Source organism: Hippocampus guttulatus, chromosome 5, assembly GCF_054856545.1.
Source record: "Hippocampus guttulatus isolate MCC_2025c chromosome 5, RoL_Hgut_1.0, whole genome shotgun sequence".
Lineage (NCBI taxonomy): Eukaryota > Metazoa > Chordata > Actinopteri > Syngnathiformes > Syngnathidae > Hippocampus > Hippocampus guttulatus.
The window spans coordinates 94,786-111,782 of record NC_141265.1 but is presented as its reverse complement, the minus strand read 5'-3'; the positions used below and the strand labels follow the sequence as shown (position 1 = coordinate 111,782).

At 57.2% G+C, this 16,997-nt stretch overlaps 1 protein-coding gene across 1 annotated transcript; it reads right to left on the bottom strand.

Annotated features, from left to right (window-relative positions):
- Positions 1-16,686, bottom strand: gldc (glycine dehydrogenase (decarboxylating)). Its single transcript, XM_086111927.1, has 25 exons — positions 16,293-16,686; positions 16,131-16,209; positions 12,777-12,912; positions 12,446-12,610; positions 12,295-12,372; positions 12,062-12,209; positions 11,581-11,777; positions 11,288-11,384; positions 11,117-11,222; positions 10,913-11,052; positions 10,359-10,439; positions 10,171-10,268; positions 9,552-9,636; positions 9,404-9,445; positions 9,189-9,331; positions 8,890-8,965; positions 6,471-6,596; positions 5,580-5,729; positions 4,263-4,375; positions 3,521-3,662; positions 3,324-3,435; positions 1,311-1,406; positions 1,063-1,235; positions 892-972; positions 1-799 (listed from the first exon to the last, which is right to left on the bottom strand). The coding sequence occupies exons 1-25, from the start codon at positions 16,539-16,541 to the stop codon at positions 659-661; spliced, it is 3,054 nt and encodes a 1,017-aa protein (XP_085968053.1). The 5' UTR covers positions 16,542-16,686; the 3' UTR covers positions 1-658.
- Between the last annotated feature and the right edge of the window lie 311 nt (positions 16,687-16,997).

Below are 16,997 nucleotides of genomic sequence, written 5' to 3'. Positions count from 1 at the left end.
TTAAATATGGGTCTTGTTTAATTATTTGGTTTTCTTAGCATCAACAAACCCCCAAAAAACCCTGGGCTGTTAGACATTAAACCATCGTGTACGTGGCTGAGTCCACTTAAATTCGGGTAAAATATCTTCTCGGACGAGCGACTACTTGGTCATTCTCAGCTGCAAATATGGAACAAAGAAAAAAAAAGTCCACCACAGAAAACACAGCAGGGCTGAAATGAAACTTTGAGATGTTAAAATACAACAACAAGGCTACAGGGACATGTTACAAAAAAAAAAAGGGGGGGGTGGGCTGGTCAAGGCAGCAACAATAGAGGCACGAGGAATTTTTTCTCTTCTTGTGTCTGAGAAATATTGGAAAATTCTGTTGCGGTGCAATGACGATCATTTCATTTTCAGGGTGGAGGGGAAAGCAAAAGTTGCACCTTTGGTCCACTGAAAGAGTTGCAAACAACCCAAGCATGTTACTGATATGAACGGAAAAAGAAAAAAACTAATCACGCAGGCTCAGTCTTAACGTCCGACCGAATTTATGGAAGAAGACTTTTTCCGCGACAAATGTGAACTCTGATCATTTGCGGGCTTTTTAAAATTTCCTTTCCCGAGAATCGCACGGCAGGTGCGGACGTTGGGACCGAGCGAACGGGGAAGAAAAGCCCTAGGAGGAGGCCCGCTTCTCCTCGTAGGGGGACTCGTAAGCCTCCATGGGGGGGCAGGTGCACACCAGGTGCTGGTCGCCGTAGATGTCGTCGATCCGCGAGATGGTCGGCCAGAACTTGGTCTCGGGCCGAATGAAAGGCTGTGCGCGGGGGGGGGGGGCAAAAAAAAAAGCATTTCTTTGAGGAAATGTGCATTTCCGCAACAAATTGGAGCGGAACTTTGGCAGCTTACCAGGGGGAAGGCGGCAAACTCTCTGGAGTAAGGTCTGTCCCAAGTGGAGGACAAGACGCAAGCCAGCGAGTGGGGGGACATCTGAGAGACAAAACAAAGGCCGGGCGGCGGAGCGGTTGGCAAAGCGGGCCGGCCGGATGGCGTTCCTTCGACGGCGGGCGCGCCGATCACCTTGAGCGGGTTGACGCGAGCGTCCATCCTGCCCTCCTCGATGTCGGCGATCTCCTGCCGGATGCCCAGCAGCGCGTCGCAGAAGCGGTCCATTTCGGCTTTGTCCTCCGACTCGGTGGGCTCGATCATGAGCGTGCCCGCCACGGGCCACGACATGGTGGGCGCGTGAAACCCTAGCAAACCGCAGAAATGAGGACACGTAAAAGCAAGGGCCCGTGCCCGCGGCCGGCCGGCGGCTGTGAACTGACCGTAATCTTGGAGCCGCTTGGCCACGTCCACCGCCTCCACGTTGGCCGATTTCTTGAAGGGCCTCACGTCCACGATGAACTCATGGGCCACAAAGCCTGCGCGCGCGCAAATACAGTATGTCCTCAATCAAATAGAAACGCGTGACTTTTTTGGGATTGCCGCAGGGGGGGAAGATATATGATGACAATGATTCATTTTCACATGATCAATTCTAATCGCAAATGTGAATGGTAAAGACCTTCTCGCTCTGAAAGATTGATGCGGGCTTTTGTTTTTGGGAGCAGCGACGGGAAGCGCTCTTGGCCAACGTCAAATCAAATCAAAGACTGCTTTGGTGGACAACTTGAGGCCAATTGCGGATCGTCGGCTGGCGGCGGGGCTCGCTCCCCAAAGTCAAGTCAAGTGTATTTCTGGAGCACTTTCAAACAGCCATCGCTGCATACAAAGTGCTGTACATGGAGCAATTTAACATGCACAATAAACAGTAAGACAAATCGGTAATAAAGGCGGTAGAAAGCACCAAACAGTAAAACCAAGAACAAATCTAAGTCATGCTGAGTCGAATGCCAAAGAATACAAGTGAGTTTTGAAGATGGGCAGCGAGGAGGCTTGCCGAATGTTCAGTGGGAGCTCATTCCAGAGAGAGGGACCGGCAACGGAAAAGGCTCCATCCCCTCTGAGCCTCAGTTTAGTTCTTGGTACTTCTAATAAAGTCTGGTCCACAGACCTGAGGGGCCGGGCAGGTGCGTAGGGGCGGATGAGCTCAGAGAGGTAAGGTGGCGCGAGATTATTCAGAGATTTGAAAACAAATAAGAGGATCTTGAAAAGAACTCTAAAATGAATGGGGAGCCAGTGAAGGGATGCCAGAGTAGGAGTTATGCGCTCCCTCTTACGAGTACCGGTCAAGAGGCGAGCGGCGGCATTCTGGACCAGCTGAAGGCGCTTAATGGAGGACTGGCTGACTCCAAAGTAAAGGGCATTGCAGTAATCGAGCCGGGATGTGACAAAGGCGTGAATTACTGTCTCAAAGTGTTCATGTGAGAGGAGAGGTTTTATTTTGGACAGCTGTCTAAGGTGAAAGAAGCCGGATTTAACAACGGCACCAATTTGCCGATCGAGTTTGAAATCACTGTCCAGTTTAAGGCCCAAGTTTGAGACTGTTGACTTAAGATAAGGAGACAGGGGGCCCAAGTCTACAGGATGGAATGTACAAGGGCCACTGGGACCAAACAATATCACCTCTGTCTTCTTTTCATTGAATCTCAAGAAATTTTGTGCCATCCAGGTTTTGATTTCTTCCAGACAGGATAGGAGTGGCCTTAATGAGAAGGCGTCTTTCAGGCTCAGTGGGACATAGATCTGGCAGTCATCTGCATAGCAGTGGAAGGGGAATACCATGTTTCCATAAGATGGAACCCAATGGGAGCAGATACAGCGAGAACAGCAGAGGCCCCAGAATTGGGCCCTGTGGAACACCACATGACAGGGGAGCAGTGCGTGACTCAGAGCAGCCAAGGCTGACACAGAAGGTTCTGTCAGCTAAATAGGACCTAAACCACTCAAGAGCACTGCCGCCAATGCCCACCAAGTGCTGCAAACGAGACAGCAGAATACTGTGATCCGCTGTATCAAATGCTGCAGTTAAGTCCAATAAAACTAGACACACGTGGTCTCCAGAGTCATTTGCCAGGAGGATGTCATTAGAAACGCGTAACAGGGCTGACTCCGTGCTATGCATCGTCTTGAAACCTGACTGGAAGACCTCCAAGATGTTATGTTCATCCAAGAAAAATTTCAACTGCATGTGGACCACTTTTTCCAGAATTTTGGAAATGAAAGGCAGTTTGGAAATGAATTCCCCCCCCCCCCCCCACCCGCCAGGCGTTTCTGAAGGGAGTCCAACGCGTCGCCGCAAGAGAATCCGTTTGCCAACGCCGCCCAACAATCAACCTCGGCAAACGCGCCGCCGCGTCATCTGTCGCCGGGCGGATGAGCCGCAAAGCCAAAGGTACCTTTGGCGCCTCTGTAGAGGATCTTGTAGTGGCCCTCCAGCCTTTTGGCCATGTAGTTGGCATTGAGGATGGCCATCTCTGTGGCGTGAAGCAGACCCTTGGCGCCCATCATCTCCAGGAAGAAAAACACCCGCGCGACGTTAGTGGCGCGAGATCACACGCCGCCTCGCGGTTCGGGGCGGGCGGCGGCCGCCCACCTTGATGTAGGCCCAGGAGATGGGCAGGATGGCGCTGGAGCCCCACGGCGCTGCGCTGATGGTGCCCAGGGAGCTGCCGCTGTTGACCGAGCCCATGGAGACCACCGGGTGGCTCGGCAGGAAAGGGGCCAGGTGGGCCTTCCTGCTCGGGGCCCAACCACAGCCCGCTCACGCTAACGCTAACGCTACAGCCAAGCCCGGAACGAAGCCAAGAAAGCCGTCTGGAGCGCCGTCGACGCGTACGCCCTTCAGCCTCGGCGGGGGTTTGCGGCTTTGCCCGCGACGGCGTGACATTTCTGCGCGCGACTATACCGTTCATTTGCCTCACGCATTTGCCAAGGATGCCAAAGTTGCGGAGCGTGCGGAAATGTCACGCGGTCGCGGAAGATCGACGATTCTCAGGGGGGTTCCGCTCGGCTGCCGAAATGATACCCGGCTCGGGGCTCACGTACGAGTGCGGGTCTTTGTCCTCGCCGGTAGGGCGGCGACACGCTGACGCGCGAGAGGCAAAACCACGCTCGGCCTTTTGGGGGGGCGGGGCTACGGGCGCATGACGCGGGACTCGTCGTCTTACAAGTCGGGCAAAAGTGACACCGTTGAAAAGATGGCTGCCGCAAACCAAGCCGTTTGACTAGCAAGCGCGGACGATGCCAAAAAGCGGACGAGCGCGCGGGCAGGCAAAGAACGGAAGCGACGCTCGGACGGCTTTCCGGAGATGCCGACGAGTGCGACGGGTACGTACACTCCGATGGGCCCCATGCCGGGTCCTCCGCCTCCATGCGGTATGCAGAAGGTTTTGTGCAGGTTGAGGTGCGACACGTCGGAGCCGTAATCTCCGGGACGACACAGGCCCACCTGCCACACACCGGCGGGGGCAACTTTGACTCGTGCCATAAGCGGAAGGTAGGAAGCGCGCGCCCCACCCGCCCGCCGCCGCCTCGCGACGGACGAGCCGACAAGAACGTGCACACCGCTACTCGCTAAGCCGCAGGCACATTTCCATTCAAACGTTGGCCCTTTCTCTCCCCGCCTCGGCGCACGACGACGTAAGCTGGGGGACATTTCAAAGAAAACCAAAAAGCTTTCTTCCCGTTGTCAAGTGCAAAGCACGTGTCGGCGAGGAGGTCCACGCGGCCGACTGGTGTGCGGGATCGCCGACGGCGTGGCCGCGAATGGGGCTTGTTCCTTTCTACGCGTGCCCCGCGACTGACCGGCGACCCGTTGGGGGTGCCGGTCCGCCTTTCAGCCGGGATGGGCTCCGGCGACGCCCCCGTTGGGGATTTAGCGCTGCTGAAAATGGATGCAAGTCCCGGAAAACTGTTCCGCCGGCGATTCGGATCTTTATCGTTTTCCGTCTCCTTTTGCAGGATTACGTTTCCAACGCGGGCAGGGAGAGAGACGGCACGGCCGAGTCCTCGTTGGCCCCGCCACGTAAGTTGATGACCGCTCCCAAGCGAGTCGCTCTCTTGTCGGCCAAGGATGAAATGAGTTACGTGTCGCTCTTTCACCAAAAGTGACTCCCGACTGAATGGGCGGCGACTGCTTTGGATCCTCGTCGCCGGCCGACGCGTTTCCCGAGAAAGGCGATCGGCCCGGCCGCTCGTTACTCCGGAGGCCAGACCGCCGCTCGCAACTTGTAAGTCAACGCTTCACTCATTGGCGTCCACGGCGTCGCTATTTGATAGCATTTGCTCCCGTGCGTGAGCGATAGACGGCTTCCCTTTTGTATCTCGGCCAAGTTTTCCCAAACGGCGGTCATGTCGAAAGAAGGCTTTGAAAAATGTTCCGAAGCTGGCAAATCTCCTTTCCCTCATAAGATGAAGTTGGCTTTCGCTCGCCATCTCCGCAGCACGTCCGGCCGACGGTTCTCGCGCTTGCGTTTTAATCGCGGGTGCTCGGGCTTTCTCCCGCGTTCCAAACCGCGCGTGTGAAAAATCCATCAAAGAGAAAACAAAGCAAATACACGGAGAGGCGGGGACCCGCGAGTGGCGGGGGGGTCGCTCGTCAGCCCGGCGCCGGGGAGCGTCTCGAAGGGCGCGTGGGCTTTCCGGGCGCGTACCTGGGCGTTCATGTTGGCGCCGTCCAGGTACACCTGGCCGCCGGCGCCGTGGATCAGCTGGCACACGTCCTGGATTTGCTCCTCAAACACGCCGAAGGTGGACGGGTACGTGATCATCATGGCCGCCAGGTTGGCTCGGTGCTTGTCCACCTGAAGGAAGAGGCGGGGCCCGCGTTGAGGATTTGCATTCGCGAGTCGGGAGACGTGACGTATTCGCGCCCAAAGCCGAGGCAAACGTTGGCGATCGAAATTGCCGGCGATGACATCGTTGGAAGAAAAGGAAAACGCGTTTTGCGAGAAAGCCTTCCCTATCAAATGGCTCACGCGGTTATCTCAAGCGGGGCATCCGTTACCCAGAGCGGGCGGCCGATCGTTTGTGACAAAGAAGCAATCGTTACGCTCAAGAAAAAAGCATTTCGACTTTCAATAGCCTTTTGTTGTCGGTGGCTCAATGGTCGCTTGTGAAATCGAAAAATGAAGAAAATTGATCAACATAATGGAGGAGGCACGCGGGGGGGGCAAACCCTTCCATCCATTTTTCAAATTGCTGAAAAGCAGAATGAGAAATAGTCCCAAAACACAAAACGGCCCCGAGTGACCACCGTGCCATGCCGTGTTTCTATCGTCGAAGCTCCTCCCCGCACGCTTCCTCGGCACTAAGATGCCACAAGATGGTGCCAAAGCACTACTTTTTCATTTGGGCTTTGGCTTGGCAAGAGGTGGCCGTCGCTTGTTACTACCCCCGCACCCGATTTCCAAAGAAAACTGTTGCGAAAAATGACATTTTGATTGAAAAGTGGGGGTGCAAGAAAGACTGTACGTTCAAAGCTTCGGAATTTACCCCCCCCCCCCCCCCCCCCCAAAAAAAAGAAGAGAGAGCGGGCACGGTACCAGGGCCTTGAGGTGGGCCAGGTCGATGTTGCCGTCTTTGTCCACCTCCACCACCTGCACCTTCATGCCGGCCATCTGAGCGCTGGCCGGGTTGGTGCCGTGCGCCGACTTGGGGATCAAACACACCTACGGCGCAAAGACAAACCGTCAAACCTTCGCAATCCAGACGGCCTCTCCAGAAACGCCGTCCGAGGTCCTGACTCGAAATCCGGGAGGGGGGAAAAAAAAAAAAAACGGGCCCGATCCCGATCTTTTACAAACTCTCACTCGGACATTCGGATTCCTGGAAATGTCGACGTGAAAGAAAATAAATCAACGGCAACGTGACAACATGAACGGAGGCCTAAAATCTCAAGACCTGACTTCATGAAAACGGAGCTTCAAGTTTTCTCCATTTTTCATATCATGCATCGACGTGCGGTACGGACGTCTGCGTCTAAAGTAGGCGAGCCGTTCGTTTTCCGAATTCCAATTCCGATCTTTCGGTGTTTTTGGAGGCTGTCGCCCTCCTCCAATAATGGCTCGAGTACTTTGGATTTTCTTTCATTTTTTCGAAAACACCAAAAAACGGAAGCGACCCCTGATGATATCGGATGATCATTTCATTCATCAAGGATGTCGCCGACTTTAGCGGAAGCCGGCCTGAGGAGATTTCCACGATCTTAACCGTACCCTCAAAAACCTGGCGCAGAAAGCCTTTTGCTCTTTCGTCATGCGACATGACAAATTCCTGCCGTTTTTTGTTTTTGTGACCTGAACGTTGAAGCGTCCTGCCGGTCACTAATTGATCTGCTGCCTTATTAGGGCGGCATTGCGCAATGGAGCTGGGGCACTTAGACCTGCGGGTTGGGCAACGTCCGCAAATAACACGCACGCGCGCGCACATCTCTGCAAAATGTAAACGCCAAATATGGAACCTTGCCCATTTGGACTTTGACTCCGTCAAGACCGGCCCCCCTATCTAAGACACGCACACATAGATTATTATTAAAAAAAAAAAAAAAAAAAGTGCTAAAGAGTACAGGCGCTAAAAGTCCAGTCAGCCGTTCTTAATCTCAGGGCACGTCTTATCTGCCACTTGTTCTCAAGTGACGACCAATCGGCGAACGCGTCGGAACCGTGACGTCGCGGTGACTCGTAGTAGCACGTTGCGCGGACAAGAAGTGCCGGTGATAAAGATTACGCCCCTCATTGACAAACGGAAAGGACAAAAAAAACAAAAAAAGAACACCGCCGTACTTACGTGCGACGTGCCAGGACACGAAGCGCTGCCACGTTACCAGGATGAGGTCGCGGTAAGAAAGTCAAAGAGTGACGGCAACAAAGTTACGCAACGGGCGGCGGGTTGTCGTCGTTGTCGGGACGGTGAGAAGAGAAAAGAAGCGCTAATCGTAAAGTCATCCTGAAAAGGGCTCGGCGGAGGAGGTACTTCCCGAGGCTGCTGAGGAAGCGTGGCCTGCCACAGGAGGCGCTACGTCAGTTCTACACGGCAGTCGTCGAATCAATCCTGTGTTCTTCCATCACGCTTTGGTTTGGGGCCGCCACAAAAAAGGACAAAATGCGACTTCGAACGGACAGTTGGGACAACGCCCTACCCACTCTTGAGGACTTGCACACTGCAAGAATCAAGACGAGCGCACGGAAAATCCTCCCGGATCCCCCGGCACCCTGCCCACCGCCTTTTCCGGCTACTCCCCTCAGGCAGGCGCTACAGATCCATGCGCGCCAAATCCAGCAGACACTTAAACAGCTTCTTCCCTCCAGCCATTAACTCCCGAAACAGTCACGGATGTAGTCACTCTTCTTGTCCTACAACTACTGCTACTGGTCACAATGGTTCAATGATTTTCTGCACCAACTGTACAAAGTGTCACAGTCTTGTATTCTACCACCGATCACTTTAGCTCTGCTTGATACTTTGCACATTGTCTCGCAGTTGTCACTGGGCGGTACCACCCGCACTGTTCACTTGCATTACGAAATGTCCTTCCATACCTATTGGTCATGTCCTTGTGTACGATGATACAAAAGCAGCGTGTTCTACCGGAGACAAATTCCCTGTGTGTTCAACGTACTTGGCCAATAAAGATGATTCTGATTCTGATTCTGAGGAGGCAAAGGTTGTCACCATACCAGAAAGTTGCACGAGGCCAAAGAATCCAGTCGTCGCATCGGACGGGGCGACGCCGAACGCGGTGCCGGGAACAGTCAAGTCAGAATTCGACAGAAACCCCCAAGGAAAGAGAATCGAGTCGGAATACGGGACGATGGAGTCGGAGCGGCTCGAACAATACAGTCGCGGTGGCGAAGAGAAGATTCATTTGCCGCTATCGTCGGGAGGGCTGAGGGGCCGTCGGCGCAAAGTTGTGAAAGCAACGTCCTTTGGATACGAGTCAGCTCTGTGTCGTCGATCACTCACGCTTCTCGAGCTCTCCCCCTTTGAGTTGAGGTAGGCCTTAATCGCCGCCAGGCCGGCATATTCTCCCTGAGCGCCGCTGCGAGACAAAAAGCAACAAGGCCGTCACGCGCAAGCTCACAACCGACACGCAGCCGCCTGGGCGCCAAATGCCAAAAAAAACAAACCCCAACTCGCCGGCCTTCATTTCCATCTTATTTGACGACGAGGGCGTTTGCCCAGTCGTCAACCAATATTGCGAGTAGTGCGCGAGAGCGCGACGCATCCCCGCGGGACGGATGGAGAAGGCAGCCGTGGCTCACCTGTTTGGCTGGAAGGAGATCTTGTCGTAGCCCGTCACCTCGCAGAGGTCCTTCTCCAGCTGCCCGAAGAGCTTCTGGTAGCCCTCGGCCTGCTCCAGCGGCACGAACGGGTGAATGTTGGCAAACTCCCTCCAGGTGATCGGCTACGGCAAACAAAGAGACGATTTGAATATGAGCGGACAAAATCCAAATTGGGCGCCGCTGAAGTGACTCACCGTGAGCTCCGAGGAGCTGTTCAGCTTCATGGTGCAAGAGCCCTAAACGGTCCCCATAATCGCTGGCGTTATTAGCACGATGACGGTGGTGAATTCTTCTCGGCTTTTAAACATTTCTCTTCAAATGGCGCCGCGGGTGAGTTCTCACCAGTGGGATCATGCTGTGCACCAGCGAGATGTCTTTGTTCTCCAAGCGCTTCATGTAGCGCACGATGTTTGTCTCCGAGTGGTAACTGAGGGGGAGCCAAAGCGGGACGGTTAGCCACGCGCTCACGCCGGCGCGCTATTCGGAAAGGCCGGCCGGAGCTCGCGTTCCGAGCCGAGATTCTCCGCGGCCGGATCGTTTACGGCCCCGGCAAAGATACAAGTCGGGACTGCCCGAAAGTTGCCGGAGAGAGGCCGACAAAAGCAATCGCGTTGGCAGCCGACGCCATCGCCTTCGATCGCCGCGCATGTTATCGAGTCAGAGTTAGCGCAAAACGCTAGTTTGCCATAAGACACCCCCCGACTCCATGGCCGACTGAAAATGACGGGGGCCCCCCGTTCAAAACGAAGGCGAGCGGCGACGACAAACGCGCGACATCGAGGCTTCGGTTGGCACGGAAGAGGCGCTCATGGCGCCGCGCCGTATTCCGCATCAAAGCACCCGAGCTACGAAACGTCGGGCAAAGGCCGAGGAAAGGTTCTCCTTAGCGGCCGGAACAACAAGACTGGCGTATCCTCAGGACGGCGCCGAACGCTCGGTCACGTCACGATTGACTCTCCACCTGTTGAAGACCTGGTGCGTCAGGTACTTGCTGGTCCTCTTGAAAGGACTTCCCATGATGCCCTTCATCCGCTCGCCCATCTTTTCAGCAATCAGCTCCTATCACAGCAAAATCCAACACCCCGTGCTCGAATGATCGCAAAGCCACAAGAGAGCGCGGGCAGAAAACCAGCGTCGGCGGCAACGTACGGCGGAGGATTCGCAGCCAAAGACCCACAGCAAGTCGTCCAGGTCCCTTTCGGTCACCGTCTCGTCCAGCGATACGCCCAGCTGAGATGAGAAGAAACGGACGGATGGGGGCGGGGGGCAGATTTCACAGCGGGGAATTGGCGGACTGCTTTCACAGCCCCGGTCGAACGCCGAAAAGCAGCCCGGGAGAAATGCGAAAAAGGATGGCGACCACGAAGACGGCGGCAACCGTCATCTCCTCGCACCGACGGACGGCCCGTTCCGGGAGCGAGGGCAATTGCGGCCCTGGCGCCCACGAGCTCGAGGTCGTCTGGGCTCGTCACCCGTCCGGCAACGACACGCTGATCCAAGGGCGAGACCCCAGGATCACAACACCGGCGAAAGGGCTGCCTCTCAACCGGGTCACTTTCGAGGACCGACGGAAGGAAGACGTTGCGTCATTTCCGAGGAAGGGGCCAAAATGACATGGCTCCACCCCATCTGGATCACGCGCGACGGACGCGGACGATCCGGAGAGCGGGACGACAGGAAGAAAATGGCCGAAAGGTCCTCACCGCTCCGTCGGCGTAGACCCTGAGGTTCATGCGCCTCTGCGCAGCTCTCTCCAGGATGTCCTTGGCCGCCACGCCGCAGGTGATCTTGAGCGTGTCGAAGAACATGTCGCCGTGCAGCCGGTGTCCCGCTCTCTTCAGACCTGCGCCGTCACCGCCGCTTAGAAGTCATCCGGCTTCCGCCCCGGCGGCGCAAAGAGCTTTTACCCTCGGCCAGGATGAGCGCGGCGTTGTGCGTCCTCTCGGCGATGTGCCGGAGTCCTTGCGGGCCGTGGTAGAGCGCGAACATGGCGGCCATGTTGGCGAGCAGAGCCTGGCGGCGGGGAGACGAGCCCGTTGGGACGCGGCCGGTCGGGCGTCGGGGCTCCCGGGTCCTACCTGAGCCGTGCAGATGTTGCTGGTGGCCTTGTCTCGTCGGATGTGCTGCTCCCTGGTCTGCAGCGCCAGCCGAAACACCTCCTTTCCCGCCGCATCCCTCGAAACAGCAACACAGGGTACGCCGCTCGCGAGAGCTTTCGGGGCAAATTTGGGGACGAATCGAGCCTTTTGCGCAAAGGACCCGCCCCGAACTTTGGAACGCGCCCGACCCGCCGGCGAGACGTCCGGGTTCTCGGAACGCAGCTCGCTGATCTCCGGCGGGGAGGCAAAGGGCAAAAGTCTTCGTGTCCCACCTGGTGACGCCGACCATCCTGCCGGGCATCATTCGGACCAGGTTCTCTTTGACGGAGAAGAAGGCGGCGTGCGGACCCCCGTAGCACAGAGGAACCCCGAACCTCTGGGAGCTCCCCAGCGCAATGTCCACACCGAACTCGCCGGGGGGACGCAGCATGCACAGCGCCAGCAGATCCGTCGCGCAGCAGGCCAAGGCCTGCGACGCCAAAATAGATTTCTGTCAGACCAGGAAAAACTACACCGACGCATCGGTCGGAGCGAGACGAGCTACCGAACGGCGGCGACAAGAGAGAGCGAGGGAGGGATCTCGCACGGCCACGAGCCGTACCCGCGGACAACCTCACGTTGGGAGGAAAGCGGCGACGACATTCACGCTCCACGGCTGTTTGACAGCGGGACCTTTGCGAGCTGCGAGTCGGACGCGCCGTACGTCCGTGCCCTCTTATTGGCGTTTTCCCGGGGGTTGGGCGGCGGTCTTACCCCTCCCTTGTGCGCCCGGTCCACGAGGGCCGTAAAGTCCTCCACCCTGCCGTCGGTGTCGGGGTACTGGAACAGAACGCCGCTCACGTCCTTCCCGCCAAAGTCCATCTCGTGAGGCGGCTTCAGCACCGTCTGGACGCCGATGTAGCTGCAACGTCCGAGCGGAACGGGGCGCCCACATTGAGAAGGCCATCATCTCGGGGCGCTCGGCGGCCATTTGAACGCGACCCTACTTGGCTCTGGTCTGGACCACCGCGATGGTCTGAGGGTGGCAGCGAGGGTCCACGTAGAAGATTCTTCGCTTGTTCTGTCTGCGACGAGAAGGCAAGGAAAGCCGGGACAGTTACGCCGACTCGGGGGTCTCTTGCTCCCGTTTCTTCGCACCTGTGGCAGAGCTGCATGGCCTCGGCGGCGGCCGTGCCCTCGTCCAGCAGCGACGCGTTGGCCATGGGCAGCCCCGTGATGTCGCAGATCATGGTCTGGTAGTTGAGCAGAGATTCCAGCCGGCCTTGGGACACCTCGGGCTGGTAGGGCGTGTACTGGGTCACCCTGAGGAGGACAAATATCGAGGGGGCGCCGCTTGGAATGGAGGAGGATCCTCGGGGAGATGGACGACGGTGCACCGCCCCCCGTAACGAGTGGCGCTCAAGCTCAAGCCGCCGGCACGCACGAAAGCCCGGCGGGCAAAACCCGGCGGTCGGTCGGCGCGACTCACCAGCCGGCATTCTCCAGGAGGTTGCGCTGGATGGGCGGCGGCACGGAGCAGTTGTAGTAGCCCATGCCGATGTAGGAACGCCACACCTTGTTCCCGGATGCGATCTTGTGCAGCGACTCCAACACTTCGTTCTCGCCTGCAACGTTGCCAGCACCAATGAACAGACCGGCAAAGTTCAGGGACATTCCTGCAGCGCGAGGGGCTCGTGAAGCGGCCATACCACTTGCACTTGCCATGAAAACGTGTGCTTCATTTTCAAAAACCTTTCATGAACCCCCCCGCCCTCATCCGTTTTGGTTCAAATCACACTTTTTGCCGACCTTGTAACAGAGAACCGCACTTGTTTTTCCAACGACCCTTCCCAACCTTGAAGAGCCAAAGAAGAACGGGGCGATGAAGCACAAAGAGCCCGTTTGACCTCCAAGATGGGATGCCACGTTAGACTCGAGACCGACACGAGAGCGCTTCCGCAGAGTACCGCGGGTCAGAAAACCAAGCCGCGACGGGACAACCGGCCAGCGTGGTCCGGCGTCGGCCCGTGGACCGCGGCGACCCGAGATGAACCCTTTGCCCTCTCGCGACTTTCAGCCGCTCGCTTTGTCAGGAGTCGCCGCCCGGCCGCCTCTACCCGACGGCAAAATATTCCAACCGGCAGCGCTCGGATTAAAAAGCGGCAGAAGCATTTCAGAACGTAAGCGACGGAGAGTTGGCAAACGGGGACATATTTTGTTTGCAAACATCCCGAGAAGAGCCGGCCGGATCCCTCCGGCGCGCTCCCGCCCCCTCCCTCGCCCCATTTAGCGAGAGCCGTGCCAAAGCGACGGCTGGGATTCCTCCGGTCGCCTGGCAACGCCGAGGAATGGGACAATGGCGCGCTATCGGAACCGCTACCGGGAAAGCCAAAGCACCCGGAAAAAAGCGGATCCGTGCGGCGGCTTCAACGTCAAGTATGCTCCAAATATCGTAGGCGGCGGCGGGCCGCGCGTGCCGTGCGGCGGTACCGTGACGCTTCAACGGGGACTTAATCCACCTCTTAACGCCGTCGTGGAGAGGGGGAACAAAAGGGGGCGCAAAAGTTTTGCTCCATCGAGAACCTGCCATTCATGGAGTCCGACCGCGAATGGCAAAACTCACCCGATAATTACAATCGCCCCCCACCCCCCAAAAAGGGAACGGCAGAATGACTCGAACGCAGCGCGCGCCGTCGCCGCTCCGCGGACCTCCCAATCGGTATTGCTGGAATAACGTGACAACAAGTGACAAAAGAGCCATCGGCTGACATCCTCGCCGGCGGAAATGCCGCTTATTCAAGGCCGCGATGTGCGGGTCACGACGGACTCCTTTCGCTCGCCGGAACGCTTTTGCTCCGATCGACCAATCAGAGGGCGGGAAGACGCCGACGTCGTCGTGGGCTCCGCGATATTTGATGCGATGAGACCCGTCGCCACCGCAAACGTCATTCGGGCGGCCCGGGCCCGCGCCGTCGATTGCGAAGGCTGCGGGCGGACCACCCGAAGCGGAGCCGCGCAAGGACTGTGTGCGACTCAAAGAATAGAATTTTGCTGGGAAATGTCAGCGGGGCGGGGTGTCGCCGGCGGGGGCCCGATTCGGAGCCACGCCTTGTTATTCCCTTTCCTTCGAAAGCTCAAGCGGCAGAAAAGGGCCGGCATCGAGCCTCCCCGGGCCCGACCAATAGAACGCCGCTGCCCCCCCCCCCCCCCCCCCGCCAGGTGACGCCAACAAATGTAGTTAATGATTCCCACTTCTCTATTTATGGTCCATACACAACAACAAAAAAAAGCTGGTGCGAGCTTATCAGTAAATCATCAAGCCCGAACGCGGTGAGCTATTGGGTACGCAATTGCGCAACTCAAAAATAGGCGACGCCGCAAACTGCCAATCGTTTGAATGAAGAAATAACAAAAAGCAGGAGAAATGACAAGCGACCGATGGCGAGGGCTGCGAAGCGCAAATTTCGGGGCACGCATCAAAGTCTGCCGAATAAAAAATAGCGACGACCCGGCGGACGACAAAGAGCCGCGCTCGCGTGACGCCACGATTGCGGTCGGAGCCGTTTTGGCCAAAGCGATTGCCGACGTCGCCGGGGGCCGCTTGACCCTCACGAGGGCGGCGGGCGCGTCCCGGGGCGGCGGGCGGGGTACGCCGGCCCGCGGCGGGGCGCGCACAGACGACCAAGCGTCGGCGCTCACGACCGCGGCGGGGGACGATTCGGAGCCCGCTCGTGACGTCATTCTGTCTCGCAGGCGCGCCGAACATTTGTCTGAGGTGAATAAATAGGATCGGCCGCGATCTGTAATTTGTGGCGCAACGGGCGATCCATGATTCATCCTTGACGGAAAACTCGGGTGTACTCGCGAGAAATATTTCAGTACACTGAGAGCGAAATCTCTTTTTCAACCCAAAATGCTGTTGCGCTTCGAGTGGCTTTTTGTGCCTTTCTTTCCGTTTGGGTGTTTCCTCCGGGAACTTGGCTACGTTGGACATCTTGGAACGCCGCACCTTGACATCCTCGAATTGATTGTCACGATAGCGTCGCTATTTTCCACTCGTTTTATTTCTCGGTATTGTTCGGTGTTCTTTGGCATCGAGCGAGCAGTTCGTCTATTTTTTTAAACCTTCTTTGATGATAGCGAATCTATTGCGGCAGAGAAAGCAAATTCACATCGATGTGTGGATCGCAGCATTTCTCAAATATAGACCCGAAATTTAGAAATTGTTTGGGGGGGGGGGGGGGGGGGGGAGTAAAGTAAAAACACGAGCAACACCAGTATAGGTCACATTGAACCACGTGACCTATACTGGTGTTGGAGCAAACGACATCAATCCAGAATGTCACTTTGTAAACGAAAAGCAACAAATGGGTTCCTTCTTTCAATGTTGAACTATTTCTTGACACACCACAATAAAAGCACCGCTGCAAAAATGACTCCAAATGGCATCGGCATTATGATGATCAGCATCTTTGCAAAGGCTTCTTTACCCCCCCCCCCGACCCCCCCCCCCCTTTTGGAATGCCCCAGTGATGAAACTGGTTTGAGCTGGGTTGAAATCATGTTATTGTTGCTTTTCAAGTCTCAGTGGGTGTCAGCATGCAGTGTGACAAGATCACAGTGCGTTGGGGGCTGGGGGGTGGGGGGGCGGCATCCACCCATGTCACCTTCTTCGGAGCCCCCCGGGCTGTGATGTAATGTGAGCGCCGGAACCAGATTGAACTGGACTTGGGACCCCGAGCGAGAAACTTTGCGCTCGCCTTGCCGTCGTCGTCGTCGTCATTGCGCCCCAAACACGTTGCGTTCGTACGGCACAAAATGCGCGACCGCCGTGTCAACTTACACACTGGGTCGTCCAGCTTCATGCTCTGCCTCAGACGGATGGACGACGGCACGGTGTTCTCGATCAGCTGCTCGATGGACTAAAAAGCAAAACAATGCACTTGAGGGGGGCGGGGGGAGAGAAAGTGTGCCGGCCGGTGGTCCTCGGCGCGTCTTTTCTTACCTCCAGTCCGAGCGCGTCCAGCATGTCCCGCTTCTCGCGCTCACCCGGGCCGATGTGGCGCTCGGCGAAGTCGTCGTGGCGGGGCAGGATCCGCTCGATGCGCCGAGAGCACGCGGGCGCCGAGGTCCGGAGGCCGCGCGTTGCCAGGGACGCCCCCGGCGCGGCGCTCCGGCGGCCGGCGGCGACCGCGCGAGTCCGGCCGGCCGCTTCGGCCGAGAAGATGCCCCACGCCTTGGCGCAGCGTTGCATGGCTTTTATTTGGAAAGCAAAAGTCGGAGAATGCCGGCGCGAGTGCGAAGCGATGCCCGCCGAAGAGCTGCTGCCGCTGCTGCTGGCGCCGCCGCTGGTTGTGCCGGACTCCTCCCGAGAGTCGACGCGAGCGGCGGCGGTCGCGCCGCGGCGAGCCAATCGCGGCTCAGACCCGGCCGGTGACGTCACGCGCAGCCCGACTTAAACGCCCGCTCAACTTTTTCCGCGTCGATCCCCCAAAGCAGCGAGCGCGCTCGCGTGACATTCGCTCGGCCGCCGCGACGCCATTTTGCTGTGACCTCGGCTCTCCCAAATTGTCTGCCGCGCCGATTTCTGTCTTGGCTTCCATTCAAAGCGAAAGCGGTCGAGCCGCCCGTAAGACGACTCAATGAGATTCAATGAAAAGAAGACAGAGGTGATATTGTTTGGTCCCAGTGGCCCTTGTACATTCCATCC